At 47.9% G+C, this 16,537-nt stretch overlaps 9 protein-coding genes across 9 annotated transcripts; 4 read left to right on the top strand and 5 right to left on the bottom strand.

Annotated features, from left to right (window-relative positions):
• Positions 1-110: 110 nt before the first annotated feature.
• F5147DRAFT_588576 (uncharacterized protein) lies at positions 111-690 on the bottom strand (the record flags this gene model as incomplete). Its single annotated transcript, XM_041432099.1, has 2 exons — positions 111-527; positions 580-690. 2 exons carry the CDS (start codon positions 688-690, stop codon positions 111-113), a joined length of 528 nt encoding a protein of 175 aa, XP_041284870.1.
• Positions 691-1,372: 682 nt separating this feature from the next.
• F5147DRAFT_729176 (vacuolar sorting protein Vps24) lies at positions 1,373-2,458 on the bottom strand. Its single transcript, XM_041439358.1, has 5 exons — positions 2,255-2,458; positions 2,026-2,203; positions 1,848-1,969; positions 1,645-1,797; positions 1,373-1,595 (listed from the first exon to the last, which is right to left on the bottom strand). Exons 1-5 carry the CDS (start codon positions 2,363-2,365, stop codon positions 1,509-1,511), a joined length of 651 nt encoding a protein of 216 aa, XP_041284869.1. The 5' UTR covers positions 2,366-2,458; the 3' UTR covers positions 1,373-1,508.
• Positions 2,459-2,729: 271 nt separating this feature from the next.
• On the top strand, positions 2,730-3,647 carry F5147DRAFT_588608 (uncharacterized protein; the record flags this gene model as incomplete). Its single annotated transcript, XM_041432100.1, has 4 exons — positions 2,730-2,901; positions 2,956-3,089; positions 3,147-3,197; positions 3,252-3,647. 4 exons carry the CDS (start codon positions 2,730-2,732, stop codon positions 3,645-3,647), a joined length of 753 nt encoding a protein of 250 aa, XP_041284868.1.
• Positions 3,648-3,726: 79 nt separating this feature from the next.
• Positions 3,727-6,878, bottom strand: F5147DRAFT_78022 (fungal-specific transcription factor domain-containing protein). The gene is made up of 10 exons (XM_041442420.1): positions 6,692-6,878; positions 6,603-6,639; positions 6,524-6,550; positions 6,164-6,472; positions 5,809-6,110; positions 5,544-5,752; positions 5,420-5,490; positions 5,258-5,368; positions 5,165-5,205; positions 3,727-5,115 (listed from the first exon to the last, which is right to left on the bottom strand). Exons 1-10 carry the CDS (start codon positions 6,799-6,801, stop codon positions 3,807-3,809), a joined length of 2,526 nt encoding a protein of 841 aa, XP_041284867.1. The 5' UTR covers positions 6,802-6,878; the 3' UTR covers positions 3,727-3,806.
• A 55-nt stretch (positions 6,879-6,933) lies between these two features.
• Positions 6,934-9,413, top strand: F5147DRAFT_729164 (subunit 17 of mediator complex-domain-containing protein). The gene is made up of 7 exons (XM_041439357.1): positions 6,934-7,183; positions 7,231-7,470; positions 7,520-7,923; positions 7,972-8,312; positions 8,358-8,764; positions 8,820-9,056; positions 9,113-9,413. Exons 1-7 carry the CDS (start codon positions 7,020-7,022, stop codon positions 9,279-9,281), a joined length of 1,962 nt encoding a protein of 653 aa, XP_041284866.1. The 5' UTR covers positions 6,934-7,019; the 3' UTR covers positions 9,282-9,413.
• Positions 9,286-10,729, bottom strand: F5147DRAFT_729160 (60S ribosomal protein L5). The gene is made up of 6 exons (XM_041439356.1): positions 10,671-10,729; positions 10,430-10,517; positions 10,339-10,381; positions 10,128-10,288; positions 9,711-10,077; positions 9,286-9,657 (listed from the first exon to the last, which is right to left on the bottom strand). Exons 2-6 carry the CDS (start codon positions 10,515-10,517, stop codon positions 9,387-9,389), a joined length of 930 nt encoding a protein of 309 aa, XP_041284865.1. The 5' UTR covers positions 10,671-10,729; the 3' UTR covers positions 9,286-9,386.
• Positions 10,730-10,827: 98 nt separating this feature from the next.
• Positions 10,828-12,021, top strand: F5147DRAFT_729159 (RNA-binding domain-containing protein). Its single transcript, XM_041439355.1, has 4 exons — positions 10,828-11,166; positions 11,218-11,342; positions 11,394-11,460; positions 11,513-12,021. The coding sequence occupies exons 1-4, from the start codon at positions 10,854-10,856 to the stop codon at positions 11,644-11,646; spliced, it is 639 nt and encodes a 212-aa protein (XP_041284864.1). The 5' UTR covers positions 10,828-10,853; the 3' UTR covers positions 11,647-12,021.
• Positions 12,022-12,106: 85 nt separating this feature from the next.
• F5147DRAFT_77923 (Catenin-beta-like protein) lies at positions 12,107-14,653 on the top strand. The gene is made up of 11 exons (XM_041442264.1): positions 12,107-12,184; positions 12,239-12,586; positions 12,640-12,746; positions 12,804-13,071; positions 13,133-13,226; positions 13,276-13,499; positions 13,551-13,699; positions 13,751-13,886; positions 13,940-14,176; positions 14,233-14,367; positions 14,420-14,653. Exons 1-11 carry the CDS (start codon positions 12,161-12,163, stop codon positions 14,621-14,623), a joined length of 1,926 nt encoding a protein of 641 aa, XP_041284863.1. The 5' UTR covers positions 12,107-12,160; the 3' UTR covers positions 14,624-14,653.
• F5147DRAFT_841593 (WD40 repeat-like protein) lies at positions 14,345-16,472 on the bottom strand. The gene is made up of 5 exons (XM_041444395.1): positions 16,139-16,472; positions 15,490-16,086; positions 15,127-15,438; positions 14,895-15,075; positions 14,345-14,844 (listed from the first exon to the last, which is right to left on the bottom strand). The coding sequence occupies exons 1-5, from the start codon at positions 16,451-16,453 to the stop codon at positions 14,684-14,686; spliced, it is 1,566 nt and encodes a 521-aa protein (XP_041284862.1). The 5' UTR covers positions 16,454-16,472; the 3' UTR covers positions 14,345-14,683.
• Positions 16,473-16,537: the final 65 nt, after the last annotated feature.

The raw sequence follows: 16,537 nt of genomic DNA, 5'->3' as shown, positions 1-16,537 counted from the left end.
ATGTATTGCGGATTGTATACCTAACGTCTTCAGTAACGTAGGATAGGTGTATCGCAGAAGTTCTCTAAATATAAATGAAGATGTATATAATATTCCCTTCAAATTCTCTTCTATTCCTTTTCATTTGTAGTAACGTCGGGTTGTCTGTCGCGACTATCAACATATCTCCAAATTCCAAGATGCCACATGATCCGGGGTATCATAAGACTAAATCCAAGGACAACGGTGGTCCAAAGCATTGGACTCCACTGTGAAATATCCCATCTCTCATCTCCGAGAGCCCACAGCGTAACAAAGAGGTGCATACAGTCTCCCATGAGAAGGGGGGTCATGAGAGCAAATATGATCTTCTCTTGGATAGCGAGTTGCGTCGAGAGATTCTTCCGGATGGCCGTTAATACAAAAAAGTTGACGACCCCCATGAGTGCACAGACGTGAGCTAGTTGGATCACAGTCACGATGGATGCCTTTGGAAGACTAGTAGGTGGGGGACTATCTGCTGGCCATGGTGCTTGTGTATTGTGGGTCTGTCAGGTGGTTATCAGATGTTTGATGGAAGGAGGAGACTATCACACTCACTGTTTCAGGGTCGTGCACCGCTCCTATGAACCCGAGTATCGTCAAAGCAGGTTCATAGAACGCGAAAAGGGCATAGTAGAAGTCGGGTATAGCTGATGCCGACGGCTGCATTGAAAACACAGGAGTGTCGACTACAGGAACTGCTGGTATCAAACGCAATATTTTTGCGCGATAGCTAGTGTACTTGAAGTCTGCAAAGCAGCAAGCAGTACTTGTGACGACCAGAATGGGCCCGTGAAATGTCGTGGTGAAACAGTTTGAAATAAGTAGCCCGTGGGCTCAACAACCCAATATTAGTAAAGCCAACAGGTCAGATAAGGAAAAAAGGCGTCTTTCTGAAGCTCACGAGGGTTTTGTCTCAAGTGTCTCTTATATATATGCCCAGCTCGGGGCCCGGGGAAGAAGTTTCACATCGAAGCTGACGGTTTTAAACAACCATTATAGCAGCAGACGTACGTAACAGTTTAATTCGCTTTACTCGCTCTGACGTTGTCTGACCGGCCCTAAAGCTGATTAGTTTTCTCATCGTGCAATTTGCTCATCTTCTTCATCTTACAACTCAGGTCTATCTTAAACCCAGGTGGCCAGCTAATCATTCGATGTTGATCCACTAAATGGCGAGGACCGAGACCATTCTTCTACGAGAAGATGAGGGTATAATGCATGACTTGTTATCCATTTCTGCAAGTCTATGCTTCGCGCCTTTCTAACATTACAATATGCGTTTCAACTGTAGTTTCGCAGTAGACTTGGTACTATGATTAATATCGATCGATTCTTTCATTGATAACCATAAATTGCGACCAGCGCAGCAAGTAGCTTGTTGAACTTATCAGAAATACAGTGCGGTAACTTAGATTCTAGAATACAGACTACTAGGGGAAGCTGCCCGGAGGTATCGGTAATGTCTACTTCGTTCAAACATGAGATTAGCCGCTCAATAGACCGTTCAGCTGTTTTCGGGCTTCTTCCATTACCCTCTCCGCTTCATCGTCCTCCAGTTGATCTTGTGGTGTCTGCCACTAAATTCAGAGTAGAACTACTCAAGACAAGAACATGACCTACTGGTAGTTCCGTTCCGGCTGAGCCAGCTAGCCCAAGTTTCCCGTTGGTGACGTCGAAAAGTACCTTGTCAACTTCAGCGTCCGCCTCTTCTTCTATCTCTTCGTCTTCGTCCATTTGTAACGTGTCTTCAAGCATTTCCTCCATGATCCCAGCCTGTGGTACAAGTCAGATAGTCAGGGGAGCGCCATGGAGAAACAGCACACCTTCGTCATCTCCATACTCATTTCCCGCATCACTTGACTTATCTGGGGTAGTTTGACAAGCGAATTGGATAGTTTCATAATTTCCGTAGACTTCTGCAACGACCCTGTAACTTTGGCCATAGCTGCAGAGTCATAGCATGTAAATCAGCCAGACTTCAAATTAAGAGTATTCCCTCACCAAGCTGCTGCTGTAACTGGGTACCGATCGATCCCAAGCGCGCTTTGCTAACAGACAATCTGTCTTTCTGCTTATTACTGCGGACGACCTCCTTGGCGAGGATTCGCGCAGACTTCACATCTCCCTTGGAAGCAAGTTGCTTCACCGTCGTGCGTGCTTTTGCAGTCGCAGCTTCGAGCTGTACCAGGGATTAGCGTGGGATGTGAGCACTACAGAACGGGGTGCCGACCTGCCTCATCTCCCTGTCCAGTTGTCGGCTTTCTGAACGCAGTTTTCCTTGCCATGCGCGCACTCTATCTTCAGGTGTCGGTCCATAGAAAAAGCGGTTAATGGTCTGCATGAGAGATCGAGTGCTGTAGCTGAACTGGAGAATGTTGCCTCTTTCGGTTTTCAAGGGTAATTCAGGCTTGGCACCACATCATCTTCGGCGTCTCTTCAGACCTTCTTTCCTACATGCAGTTTAAAATTGTCTAGTGGACCATTCAATATCGTGCTACATGGATGTCGCGCTTTGGCGGTTTTGAATCACATACTACCAGATCCGAACAAGCTTGCTCCAGCGGCTAACATGGCGGCTGACTGCTTTGACAGTGCATATAAACACCACTCTTCCGACATGGTCCTCCGGAACACCTTGGCTGCTCCTCACGAGGGTGAAACAATATATCCCGACGCTAGATCCGTGCAGGTTCACTTCGCTCACAATGTCAATCCAACGGCTCCTAAGCCTAATCCTACTTCCGTCCTTCGCCCGTGCCGCCATAAAACCTGTGTCCCCCGGTCCCGGCGACGTGTTCAAATCTGGATCACCCTGTCCCATCTCTTGGGATACCGACCGGTCCGGTTCCACCCAGTCATGGAAAAACGCAACCATATGTATGCAATTACATTACTCGTCCTATTTTTATTTTAACATTGGTTACTATACAGACCTCATGTCCGGCTCCAACCTGAACATGTCGATGGTCGCGACCGTTGTCGAGCACCTAGATGAGACTAACATGACATCGTATAACTGGCTATGCCCTGACGTGGCACCCAATGCAAACATTTACTTTTACCAGGTATGGTGCATAGCCATGCGAGTCCCATATGATCTTTTACTGAAACAGGTACAACAGGTTTCGAATAACGGGGTGCCGACTGGATCCACTTGGACCTCTCGATTCACAGTAAGCATCGTGATAAATCCTCTACGTGTGAAAGCTGATCATAGAGCTTCCAAGATTGCTTCGTATTCTGGCAACACTACTCTCCCGGAAAACAGCAAACAGCCTGGCGGGGCTCCTATCCCGTGGGGGGTCGGATATCTTGTAACCCCCAAGAGCACGAATCCATCGAGCCCAAACGTTTCACCTCGGAGCCGTCCATTACCAATTCCTCCATGCGAAACACTAAAACATCATCAATGCATGACATCCCCGGAGGACGCTTCGTTCTCCCATACTAAAAGTCCCGCTAACCCCCTTCTTCGACAACGCATAGTCTTGCGCCCCACCGTAACAGATCAAGCCAAGCCCATGCGAGAGAGAAGACCTTCAAGCAGAGGTAGTCGTGGAGGCCCTGATCTGAGCGTGCATATCCTATGTGCTCTGGCAACATTGTGGTTGATGGTTTTGTAGATCAGGAACGTAGATATGGCTACAAATTTGTACTACTACCTGCCTGTAAGAATAAGTAATAGAGAAAGAGACTAAATATCTACAGCGCAAAGTAAGAGTGCACTATAAAAAGATAATATGAACAGATCGATAATATGATATACACACAGCAAACACAGATTAAAGTTGCGGTCCAGCCTTGATTTGATTAACCAGTGCTTCCCAGTAACTCCAATCCGAACCATCCACTTCCATCAAACCAGGATCCCCAGTCATTGGATTGTTGTTAGGTCCTATCCAGCCTGAGAATTCAGCACCACCAGGCCCTCCCCAAGATAAAGCAGGCATGCCTGCTGTCGCATCGACTACAGGACCCCCACTGAAAGTGCTGCACCAATGATCCAAGAGAGATTGAGCAGCTGATTCTTCCTCCCCACTCGGACTGCCGCTGCCAGCGGGTGAGTTGAGCGTACCCGTACCGTCGTTAGATCCATTGTGCTGCAGGCGCTGAATAGTGGGGGAATGCGTGTAAGGAGGCGATAACGTGTATACTACAGGCGAAGACGTCGTGGGAGACAAGGTTTTCGGCGACATTGTACCCATCGTGAAAGCTCGCGTAGATGGAGGTAGAACAGAACGAGAAGTCGACATGGAGAAGATTGTGGAATGCTGTTCCCCAGTATGCCCGTTTGTAGGTGAGTTTGCTCTATCCACGCCATGCGATGCACTTTCTGCCATTTGTGATGCGCGGTTCTTAAGGAACTCAATAGTTTTTAGCTCCCTCCGAGTCGTTTCGTCCATTTCGCGCACGCCCTCATGGTCCGCCAGGAAACCGTCCAAAATGGTGTGCATCATGTCCGCATCCTTGCCTTTGGGATGCAAGACTAAATAAATGCCGCTAATCATCGCTGTTTGAAACTCTCTGTAGGCATTGCTCAGAGAATCGCGAGCTTCTTTTGGCATCAAGTCGCGGAAGGCCTTGCGAACTTGGAAATCCTTGATCGAAGACTCGAAGCATGCCCTTCGGGAACGCAGGTAACGATCACAACTCAATTTCCGCAATAAATATGGACGATGGAGGCCGACGCGAACGAACAAGACCTCGGTAATGAGAAGGAAGCGATGAACAGGAATGAATGGTTTCGTCTCGTCGAGGGATGTGTCGGGATCCAATGAAAAGTGAGGTGGTAAGTTGGAAACGAATTTTAAGAGGTCGTCATCCAGCGTCAAGACATCAGAATAATGACTGGGTGACTTGACCTTCTGAAAATGATGTACCATCCTTCCAATAATGGAGGCCAGCTGATGCCTGAGAATAACAAAGGTCATCAGCGTAGGGCTCGAAAGGGAAGGTGGATTGCGAATGACGGCAGGGGAAAAGTCGTCATCAATGTTCAGAGGCGGGAGGGTGGAAGTGTAATCGTCTTGAATAGCGTGAGGTCTTCCAAGCACAAGTGCGTAAGAACGATCGGCGTGATAAAGATATGACCTTCAAGATTCCCTAAGTTTAGATCTCGAGGGGACATTGATATCCTTACCATATGCGGCGTCTGTTTTCAACCTGAGCAGGGTCGAGTCCCTGTGCAAGCTAAATCAAAACAGGCATACCAATAGAATATTTACGAGCTTACCGTAGGTGCAGCATCACGATGGAATCCAAGTGCCTGGGCTGTTCGCACAGCAGCACCCAACTGACTCCAACACTCCGTAATGCGACGATCAAAAGTCAAGAATCGTGCGCTCTAGTGATTATGTCGGAACTCCGCGCAGCATAGATGACCTTTGACACTTACGAGTAAGCGAGTGAGAACGATATCTAGCGAATCTGGTTGGATAGCTGCGGCAATAAGCAGAGAACGTCGAGCTATACATAGAACGGGTGGGCATAAAACACATTATAGTCGATCAGCGACGTACAAGACCAGTAATATCTCAAAGATGTCACTCTTCTTGTTCGTGCGTCACCAGCAAGATGTTCAGGTGCCAATCGCACTGAAATAGCAAGTACCACGAACAACAGCGGAAGGAAGCGTGCATCGTTAGTATTGGCGCCCACCCCGTTGGCGCAAAGAGATGCGTAGGCAGTCCGAAAGTCAGCCTCGCAAACGGGATATCTTGTCCAATTGCTACAATCAAGGGGGGAAATCATCAAGACTGGACAACATATAGGACATCAACTGACATTGCAGCGAAATAATGATCAATAAGTACATCGGAAAACCGTTGTGGAGGGAGCTCCTGAAGGAGCTCCGAGATTTTGTGCGGTGATACACCGCATTCTTGGACAAGACTCTTGAGGTTGTCGGCTGCTGAGGGTTCAGAGTCTTGTCGCACAGACTCGATTATTGATGGGGTCGCTAAGGCTGATTTATGCTCGCCATGGCCAGTTCCATGCTGGCCGGAAGGCCCCGCATGGAGATTAGAAGTGGAATGAGGCGAATCCCATTGTTCTTGAATTGAACTGGCAACGACAACGTTTGCCAGCTAGTGAAAAGGATGTCAGAGAATATAAATAGCATGACCATCAAAACATTCACTTGCTCCAGAACGGAGGCGGGTGCTACACTTCCCGAGGCGCTATTGCCATACCATTTTCCACTGTGGAAGGTACCGCCACTTGGATCCTGCTCATCAGTCATCGAACGATTATCGTCATCTGGGCCTTCAGATGTAGAACTTTGATGTCTGTCTGCACCTGAATAGGAGGACTGAGACGGCGAATTGAAGTACTGGGGCAAAGCCTGCTCGATGATGTGCTCAAGCCTGGCTAAGCGGACGCCCAGATCTTGGTCTGTTTTTCCAGGAGTGTATGCTTTGCAAAGCTCGGGTACTTTTCGTGCTATACACTGGGAAGACTGTCAGACGAACGGGTAATAAACAATATGAAAGAGTCATACATGAGAGCACGGTATCTGCCGGTCGCACTGCCATGGGGAATATTTTAGCAATGTGATTTGAATGAGAGTATGGACATACCTTCTGTTTTCGACGATGACATTCACCACAGGAGAAACTGCGGACAAAATGGTTCTGGGTCGCTCTAAGCGCGCAAAAAAATGACAAACCTGACTCTAGATCTGGGTTTCTTGACCTGTATATGATCGCCATCATCATCCTCGGTCTTCCTCCTCTTGAGACTAGAAGTTTCGGAAGCTGAAGAAGTGTTCTTGACCATGGATGATGGGAGCAGACGATGGCCTTGGAAATTGAATAGAAAGATGAAGAGAGTGACAGGCAAATCAATGACTCCGTCTCCGAGTCCGATCTGCACGTGCAGGTGGCACTGCTGGCATCATGTGCGAGCGTTAGCGAACTCCGGCTATTACCCAGGCGCGACAGACTCTATCCGGATTGTTCATCAAAGGTTATCTCTAATACAATCTATTTACCGCAATGTCCTCAACAACACAAATCGACTCAGACCTAGCGCTCATAATGGAACAACCGTCCTGGAAGAAAACTAAACTCTCCTTGGAAAGACCCTACAAGGATGACAAAGGAGAGCGCATACCTGTCCTTCTAGACATAGCTCCAGATGGAGTGCAAGTATTTGAGCCGTATGTCACGAAACCGTCGTTATATTCTATCGCTAACCAAGCATCAGTCAACAAGATCCCACCAAACTCTTGGGTGAAAACCTGAGACGTATATTCATCGAGCGCGGTGTAGATTTTTTTGAGCGCCAAGATGCCCTGAGGGCTACCGGGGATTTGTCCATTCCTCAGGCCCTGGATACCAAAGACGATAAGGTCGAATCGGATCAGCAGGAGGAAGGCGTCTCGAAAGCCCATATGAACCCAGAGGAATTGTTCAAAATGCGCATGGAAATCATGCCCCAGCTATTGTATGTGATCCTCCAGGCGGCAACGTCGGAAGTCTCATTCGCAAGCTAGTACCGCACTAGGAGAGATGACGCATGCCAGGGAGCTGCTTTCGTTGCTACTGGCTTCTTCTGCACCAACTGATCCATCTCCCGTCCCTGCCTTACCTTCTTCTACATTGACTGCCAGTATTGTCACGAAGCCTTCGCCTATACCTTCAGTGGACGCATTCAATGCTCAGCTGACTATCGGTGGAAAGGACGAGGCTCTGAGAAAGGCTTCGAGTATATTCAAGGTCGCCGCAAACAACCTGGAGAGAAGCCGCCTCCGAGGTCAAAGGTATTGGGTTGATGCACTCAAGACCCGGCGTGCCAATTGGGGATTGGTGCCTGCACCCCTCCCATTTGGTGCACCTACAGGCAAGGGTGCTGATAAAACGTCAAAGGACTTCTTTGTCTCTTTCGGACTAGAGGAATGTAAGCATTTGATCATGTTTACTATCTTGAATTTAACCATGCGTCCAGCCCCAGCTCACTTCAGACGAAGAGCGGTAGGACACATGACAACCTATGAAACTGCATCACATGTTCTTGTGTTTCCTCACCGTCAGCGAGTCCGCCTCCAAGTTTCTCTTATTCTAACCGATTCCAACGGCCTCCTTCGCACTGCTTCCAACAGTGTAACAAGCCTATCGGATGCGTCATTGGAAGATTCTCTTAAAATCGCGCAAAGGGAAATGGTCGAGGAAGAGCTTTTCTCTGTCTTGATTAAAGAGGCTAGCACTTTACCGACAGCGTCAGCACGAGTGGCCGAGCGGCTAATCGTCATCGACGCTGCCCAGGGAATGGAACTCAAGTTTGAACTCGTGAGTTATCATTGCAGACCGAGATGTGGCGCTCAACTTGTGTAGGTTGATGGTGATGTTGTCAATGCTCAAGAATCCAATAAGAGTGATGAACGTTTGTCCGCTACTTGTAATCTCATATACTTCGCACTGCAAGGACTCCTCCTGTCTCTGCATGCGTCGCAGAAATCTCAACGCCTATCATCAGCCAACACACAACATCTACCCTCGGTCTTTCCGAATAAGGCTCCTCTGTTGCAACCCATTATTGATCTTCTTCAATATCAGGTGTTCTGTGACAGAATCAGAGTAGAGCTAGATAAGATGGTTTCTGCCTTGCTCAAGGCCGGTGTTCCGTCCTCGTTACGATTCGATGCTGTAGGTGAAAGTGGGCACCAATTAGTGGAGCATTTTGTCGCCAATGAAACGGCAAGAAGGATTGGGGGCGAGGCTCTTCTCCGTATCGACGTCAGGCAAGTTGCGATCTGGAGCACATTCCTGAGCATGTATTTATGTTCCTCGCAACAGGCAAACTCTTCGTTTGACATTCCTTTCGCCATCATCTCTTACAGCCCATCTGCCACAAGCAACGCTACCGATTGCATCCATCCCTCAGCTAGTGCAGCTTCTTTCAGATGAAGTCGAGAGGTGCCTTCTCAACCGGTTGTGCGAAGTGGGCTTACAAGTTTGTGAACGCGTCGGTGCAACATGGTTTGTCGATTTCGTCAGCGGCAAAGCGGTCGGAAGGTGGGAAGGAAATATATTGTGAGCACATTAATATTGTTCTTCCTCTTTCCAGCACAGACTAAGGAGATTTCCAGGAACTTCCGCGTCATATTCGACAAGGACTTTACCATCCACTCGTCGGCATACCGTCTGAACAGAGCGAGTCACCAGTTATCATTACTAGAAACATACACTCCTGAGACCTCAGTTTCTCTCGTAGCATGGCTTCAAGAGCTGCTCGAGAAGACCATATTAGAATCTTAAAATGTTTTGGCCAATAATCGTGTTGCATGATATCATAAGCATATGACCTACTTGGCTGAGTGGATGAAAATGTGGATGCAAAAGTAAGTAAAGGCATGAAATTTTTTACTCGTCGTCGTCGTCGTCCTCGGCAGCAGCAGCCTCGCCTCCTGAAGCCTTGAAGGCCTCGATCTTTTCCTGGATGCGAGCTCTGCGCTCCTCCAGCGTGAGTTTATACGTCTTGTACTTCAGGCTCTCCGCCTTCCAGTCCTTGGTCTTCTCCGAAGGCTTGAAGGTGGGGTCCTCACGAATGGCGGCATACGCGTTGGTGTAGATTTCCTCAATATCTTCTGAACCAATATCATCTGCAAGATATGAAGAAAATTGCTTCTTGAAGCTGAGCAAAAACCATAAATGTTACATTTTTGAGGTTCATATGGGATGGCTTACCGCTCGTCATCCTCCTCCTCGAGCGACTCCATGTACTCAGCAACGTGGCCAGCAAAGATGTACTTCTTGAGCACTTCGCTATCGAGAGACTTGCTCTCTGGGTCGTACCCAGGGAAACGCTTGTCAGAGTGGGGGATGAATATACCACCGTCACTTGCGCCCTTCATTGCGCCGAAAACACGGTGGCCAGTGGAAGTGCGCTTAAGACCAACATCGAGGTAACACTTGAAAGGTCGTGGTGCATCATCCTCATCCAATGCCTCAGTCAACGTCAGGGAACCGTCGGGCTCCGCGACACCCTCATATTTATCGGCAAGACCCAGCTTGGCCAATGCACGGCGAGCGCATAGAAGACCAGTTGCGTATGCTAAGGTGTTCATCAAATATCATATAGTAGATTACGTGAAAGAATCATACCAGCAGTCCAGTTAGTGAGACCGTGGTTGATTCCGTATCTTGGTAGCTCTTGTGACCGTGCAGCGGTCAAGACGAAGTCGCCCTGTAGACGTGCATACACGATCTGGACGATGATATCCCGGTTCGTGAAGCGCACTACTAGACGGTATTTTGGGGCATTGCTTCCGAGTTGTTAAAACATGTCGCTGTTCTTCATGCTGCGATAACTTACTACTTGTTTTTAGCCTGGGTCACGAGGCGTTTGCGGGCATAGTCTAAGTAGACCTTAGCACATGCGATCAAGAAATCTACAGGATGCTCACAGTCGGTCTTTCCCTCTCTTCTACGGCGGTATTTCACTTGAAAGCGGGAGAAGTAGGCATCAGACTTCACTTTTTTGACGAACGGCATCTAGTGGGAATTGTCAGTGAACTGCACATATGCATCCTGGGCAGCTATAGGCCATCCATCGGAAACCGGCAATATTTGAACAATCCGATTGGCATGGCCAGTTGTTAAAGACTAGACGGTGCCCCAGGACGGTGAACAGTCATAAAGACATACCTTGAGGGATCTTGAGGACGGCGGGGACAGCGAGTACACCCTTTCAATCAAAGTTTCTGTGGTTGTTTACATTTGTTGATTTGTTTATTTAATTAGTTATTTTTATTTTTATTGATTATCAATTTGGTAAGTGAGGTGATAGCCCATAACCCCGGCTTCTCATCGTACCAACATCAACGCATTATGGACTCACAGTATTCTCAATTCAGCCAACAGCAACAGGCTTATGATGTTAATCCTTACCACCAGCCTTATCAAGGTCCCATGTATCCTTTGCCCGGATCTTCGTCGAACCACAGCGCACCTGTTCCAGCGAATGCGTATGAATATGATGTCGGCATACTTGCGCAACAGAGTGTCTATGTTCCTGGGGCTATGATCGACAAGCGTGGAGGCGCTGGTGGGAAACTTGCAAAGGGTGGAAAGCGCACCACCGTGCTCCGTAAGGGTGGTGGAAAGGTCTGGGAAGATCAGACTCTTCTAGAATGGAATCCATGTAAGTGTGCCACTTGATACGAAAGTCAGCCACTGACAAACTTTATCGTAGCTTGGTTCCGCTTGTTCGTAGGAGATCTTAGCAACGATGTCTCCGATGATGTCCTCGCGAATGCCTTTAATAAATACACATCTTTCCAGAAAGCTCGTGTCATACGCGACAGGTTGAGCCAGAAGGTGTGGACGTTTCCTCTTGCTCTACAAATTTTGTTGACAAAACATTCTTAGGCTAAGTATGGTTTCGTCGCCTTTTCAGATCCAGAAGATTTCCTCAAAGCTTGGAAAGAGATGGATGGTGAGAAATACCCTTGTCCAATTCACCGAAATCTCGCTCAGCCATATTTCAGGTAAATATGTAGGTAACCGTCCAGTCAAGCTCAAGAAGGCGGATGATACTGCTATCCGACCTGTAGAGATAGGGCACCGAAAGGCTAGACAGCTCGAAAAGGACTTGAAGAAGAATAGAGGCAAACCATACTAATCGGTCGCCGCTGTGCGTTTAGACGATGTGGCTGGTCTACGAAGACATTGCCAGTATGTTTTATTTTTTGATACTGGAGCGCAGCTCACCGTGTTATGTATTTCAACTATGAAATTATGATAATTGGACACCGTGCATACTAAAGCCACACGATCATAGTGGGTACCGTCCCTTGATTCCTCACGCACCCACTTCGTTTTCTGCATTTTACAGTCAGGCCTGCTATACGCACTTTCTTCAAATTGCTTGTTGAGCAAGTATATGCAATGTAAGTACGGGGGACGCTGTCGTCCGCTGTGATAAGCCGGATGCCCATCGCTGTAGAAATTTTGTATGCGTAGACTTATAGTCACCCCCTACAAGAATGAAGACAGTTGTAAAAATCTATTTTCTTTGAAGCTTCTGAAGAGCAATCACCAAGCAATCGACTGTGACTAGAGCACGTGATTTTATGCATGATGGAATGTACATGTCTTTACGCATTACTAGCTAGCCATTAGCCAGATACTGAATCATGGACATCGACAAGCTTTTCAAAGTAAGGGGTTGTCTTGCACTCTTCCATGTATGTTGTGATATTTACGCGCCCCAGGTACCCAGGCTTCCTACGAGCTCAAAGCGGAAGATGCCAGATAATCCTACCCCGGAGATGCTAAAGAAGATGCGTCTCGATACTCCCTTGAATGAGGACTCGGTGGATTCGGCCATGGACGTTGAAATCCCTGAAAGCAGCTCGGCTCCTCGCCGACAGTCGCGACGCGCAACTGTAGAAGACGGGGACGACAAAATGGTTGACACCTCCTTTGCTCCAGGGGGTGACGCGGACTACTTTGTCGAAGAGGATGAAGAAGGGCGGTTCTACGGAGGAGGACTGACTTCGGAACAGAAACAAATTTTGAGTATTTTTGAGAGTGCTGAAGGAGAAGGGACAACGGAAGACGTGAGCGCATACAAAATTCTCGCGAAATGCGTAAATATTGACACGACGTGAAGCCGGAAGGAATATCGATCACAAGTATAAGAAGAACGCTACTGAAGTTTGAACGAGCTGCCAACAAAAACCAAGACCAACGCTCGAAGTACCCGGATGACCCGTCAAAGTAATTTACATTGGACGTCTTATGGTCCTAGGACTGATTATACGTGCGCTGTTGCAGGTTCATCGACTCTGAAGCAGACCTCGATAGTGCGCTTAAATCTCTTCTATCTTTGGCACAGTCTCCTGTCCTGGCCTACCCAGAACTCGTGCGTTCGGGTTCTGTCAGTTTACTCATTGGACTCCTCAGCCATGAAAACGCCGATATTGTCATTGATGTCGTTGATGTGATCCATGAGCTGACCGACGAAGATGTTGGGAATGAGCTAGAAGATGAGGAGGAACAAGAGGAGGCGCAGGTAGCGCTGAAGACCCTTATTGAAGCCCTGGTTCGTTCCCATATTTCGGCATGGTTCTGTTCTTAAGTGCTATGTTTTCCACCCCACGCAGCTAGAGAATTCAATCCTGGAGTTGCTCGTTGATAATCTTTCGCGTTTAAACGAGACTGAAGAATCAGACCGACAGGGTGTTTTCCATATTCTCGGTATTCGTGCGCAGAATCTCTCGTCATTCGTTACTGACCTACGTTCCAGGCATATTTGAAAACATACTTGGCTTTAACCCTGACCTTTCCCTTATACTAGTGTCGAAGACCAAGCTGATGAATTGGTTACTCAATCGCGTCCAGTCCAAGACTCATGACGAAAACCGTGGCTATTCCGCAGAATTGCTTTCTATTCTTTTACAGAACAATGCAGCGAACCGTCAAGATTTTGGCAAGAAAGACGGCGTCGAGATCGCTCTCAACGTTCTTTCTGTAAGTTGCAGTTGACTATCACAAGCTTTAATATTAATTCCTATGATATAGCAATTCCGAAGACGTGACCCAGTTGATGCAGACGAGACCGAATTCATGGAGAATTTGTTCGACGCTCTTTGTTCTGCGTTGGCCGAGCCTGAGGTCAAGTCTTTTTTCCTTGCGAGCGAAGGTGTCGACCTCATGCTTCTTATGATGAGGTGAGTGCGTCCTGGGGATGTCGATGCAATGCTAACTTGTGCCGTTGGTAGAGAAAAATTGCAATCGAAGTCGAGAGCAATCAAAACTCTCGACTATGCGATGTCTGGCCCAGCAGGCACCGCCACTTGCGCAAACTTTATCGAGGTCCTTGGACTAAAGACGCTCTTTGCTACTTTCATGGGAAAGGTATAGATGCAGTGTTCTCAGTACGGTTCAAACTGATTAAGCCTACTCCGCAGGGCTCAAAAAAATCTAAATCCAATGCACCAGCAGCAGCTTCCGAAGATATCCCACATATCCTTGGCATTATCTCCTCAATGTTTTCAAACACTCCATCAGACTCTCCAGATCGAATACGTCTGCTTGCCAAGTTTGTGGAAAATAATTATGAGAAAGCAGATAAACTACTCGAGGTGCGGGAAAATGCTCGTAATCGTCTGAAAGTTGTGGACGCGGAGATCGCGGCGGAGAAAAAGGTATGTGCCATGTAATATTCACTAATGAACATCCAGTCCGAATGCTGAATGCGCAGGAAACCATTGCTAACGGTGGTGAAATTGAGTCAGAAGACGAGGATCTGTTTTATCTGCGCCGACTGGAGGGCGGACTGTTCACACTGCAGACCGTCGATTATATCCTCGCGTGGGTAGTCATGGAGGACGATGGAGTAAGCAACATTTTTCGATAACCTGTGATAGCTAAGTCGAGCAACACTCCAGATTCGCGGCCATATCACACAAATGCTTGAGCGCAAGAACCAGTCCTTGAAAGATATCATCTCAACCCTTCAAATATACCGCGACAACCTCGACGCTGACACACAGAGCAATGGCCTAGCCACTGATCACGCACCAGAAGGTGGAGCACTATCACAAAAGGAGATCCTTCAACATCTCGTCGACTTTCTGCATGAATGTTTATAACGGACACGGGGCATTAAAATATGTAGCAATATATGCGTAGAGTACAAGTCGTGTGGCCTGCTATGCGGCAGTCAGTGTAGCGGACGCGAAAATCATTTCGAGTGCGCCTTTTGTTTTGACCAGTTCTTTTTGGAACCGAATCTCGGCAAGGACTTTCTTTCGAAGTCGCATGAAGAGTGAATCGATGAGAGGTGACTGTCCAAGGACCGGCGTGTACATCTCTGCATAGATACGTCAAGCCAGCAAAAATGCAAGACGATCAATCACGTACCGATGACCAGACTTGAGACGTCGGACACCATTTCACCAAAACGGGGATCAGTGACATGCTTCACGAGAAGACGCAAGACTGGTTCCAAAAGAACATCATCTCGACCTGCCAATGCGCTCCGAAGGCCGTCACGATGTATCAGTTCTTGTATCAGAGAGAAAGCCGTTGTCGGTGGGACGTTCTATAAGGCGAATCAACATTGAATTTCCCAACTATGGTGAACGAACATCACCTTTCTGAGCACCGAATCCAAAGCTGCTGAATATTTAAACCCTTTCAAAAGCCTGTCGTACTCTTTCAGACGCCTTGCTCTTCTGCTTTCGATTCTCAACTCGTCCACATCTCCGGTAGGTTTGGGCTTGATTTTGGACTTTGTGCGTCCTTGACCAATTACAGGAAGGGTACCTCCTAAGAATGTCTCAAAAGCTCCAGATTTTAAAGCAGTAGCGAAGGGCGGATCCGCGCCTTCTGAAGCTTTTGGCTGTCTCCGTCTAACAGAGAGCGTGCCATCTGACATTCCCGCGGCGATATGAGTTTCATCCGGCTGCACTGCTGTTAGCAAAGGAGCATGACAGGAAACTATAACTTTACATACGGAAATGGCAAGACAAAGAACAGGCGCGGGGTATCGCATGGTATGCACGACCTTGTACGAGCTGACATCATAAACCTTCACCATATGATCCAAACTCCCCGTCAACAGACGACCCGCAGACCCATCAAATGCTAGCGAGGTAATAGTCTTCTGATGATTCGAAAATGCACGTAAACAACGGCCGCCAGCGACCAAGTCCCAGAGGCGCAGGATAGGACCTGCGGTAGACAAGGCCATTGTACCAGATGGGAACATTTTGACTTGCTCGACTGGTACTGCACTCGAGGCATCTCCGCCGCCCATTATCATCTCGCATTGGCTGGTCCGCGTGTCGAATAATCTCATGGTTGCATCATAAGAACCAGTGAGGATGAGGTGGGGATTCGAGGTCGAAACTTCACCAGAGCGGACATAGTCGGTGTGTGCATGGAATGTGACTACTTCAGTTTGTGATGGGACGTCCCATAATTTTACAGTGGTGTCGTCTGAACAGGAGAGTACTTGCGTGGGTGCGAGGGCGGAAAATTTAGTGACGTGTACTGGCTGCTTATGCGAGTCCAGGGTACGAAGGATGGCGCGTGAATTGATGTCAAAGACCTGCGAGCAGATTGATTAGGGATGTGAATATACCGTGGGTATGCGTCCATACCTGCACGAGACCTGTATCATCACCTGCAACGACGAGCTTGCCGTCAGGACGGATGTTACCACTGCGTGCAACATCCTTGAAGCGCGAGATTGTCTTTGTCACTTTCTGGGTTCGGGGTGCATAAATCTGAACACGCGTTGCTGCTGTTACAGCATACCTATGAGGTTTAGAAGGAGAGAACTGGATAGATGTGACTGGTGCGTATTCCTTGATAAATACCGGGTGTTTGAATTGACGCCAATATCTTGATTCTGGACTATGCTTAGCCGCAGCTGGCCGAGCATGCCTCTGTACGACTACCGGCTGATAGTCCATGTGGTAGCATGAAGCAGATGTCGGGATTCGGATGACAATATTTTTGTATCCCACGAGATGATGATCTACTGATCTTGTCGGTGT

The sequence above is a fragment of the Suillus discolor genome, assembly GCF_016758755.1.
Source record: "Suillus discolor strain FC423 chromosome Unknown F5147scaffold_148, whole genome shotgun sequence".
NCBI lineage: Eukaryota > Fungi > Basidiomycota > Agaricomycetes > Boletales > Suillaceae > Suillus > Suillus discolor.
The sequence above is the reverse complement of the archived record's forward strand: the minus strand, read 5'-3'. Positions and strand labels throughout refer to the sequence as shown.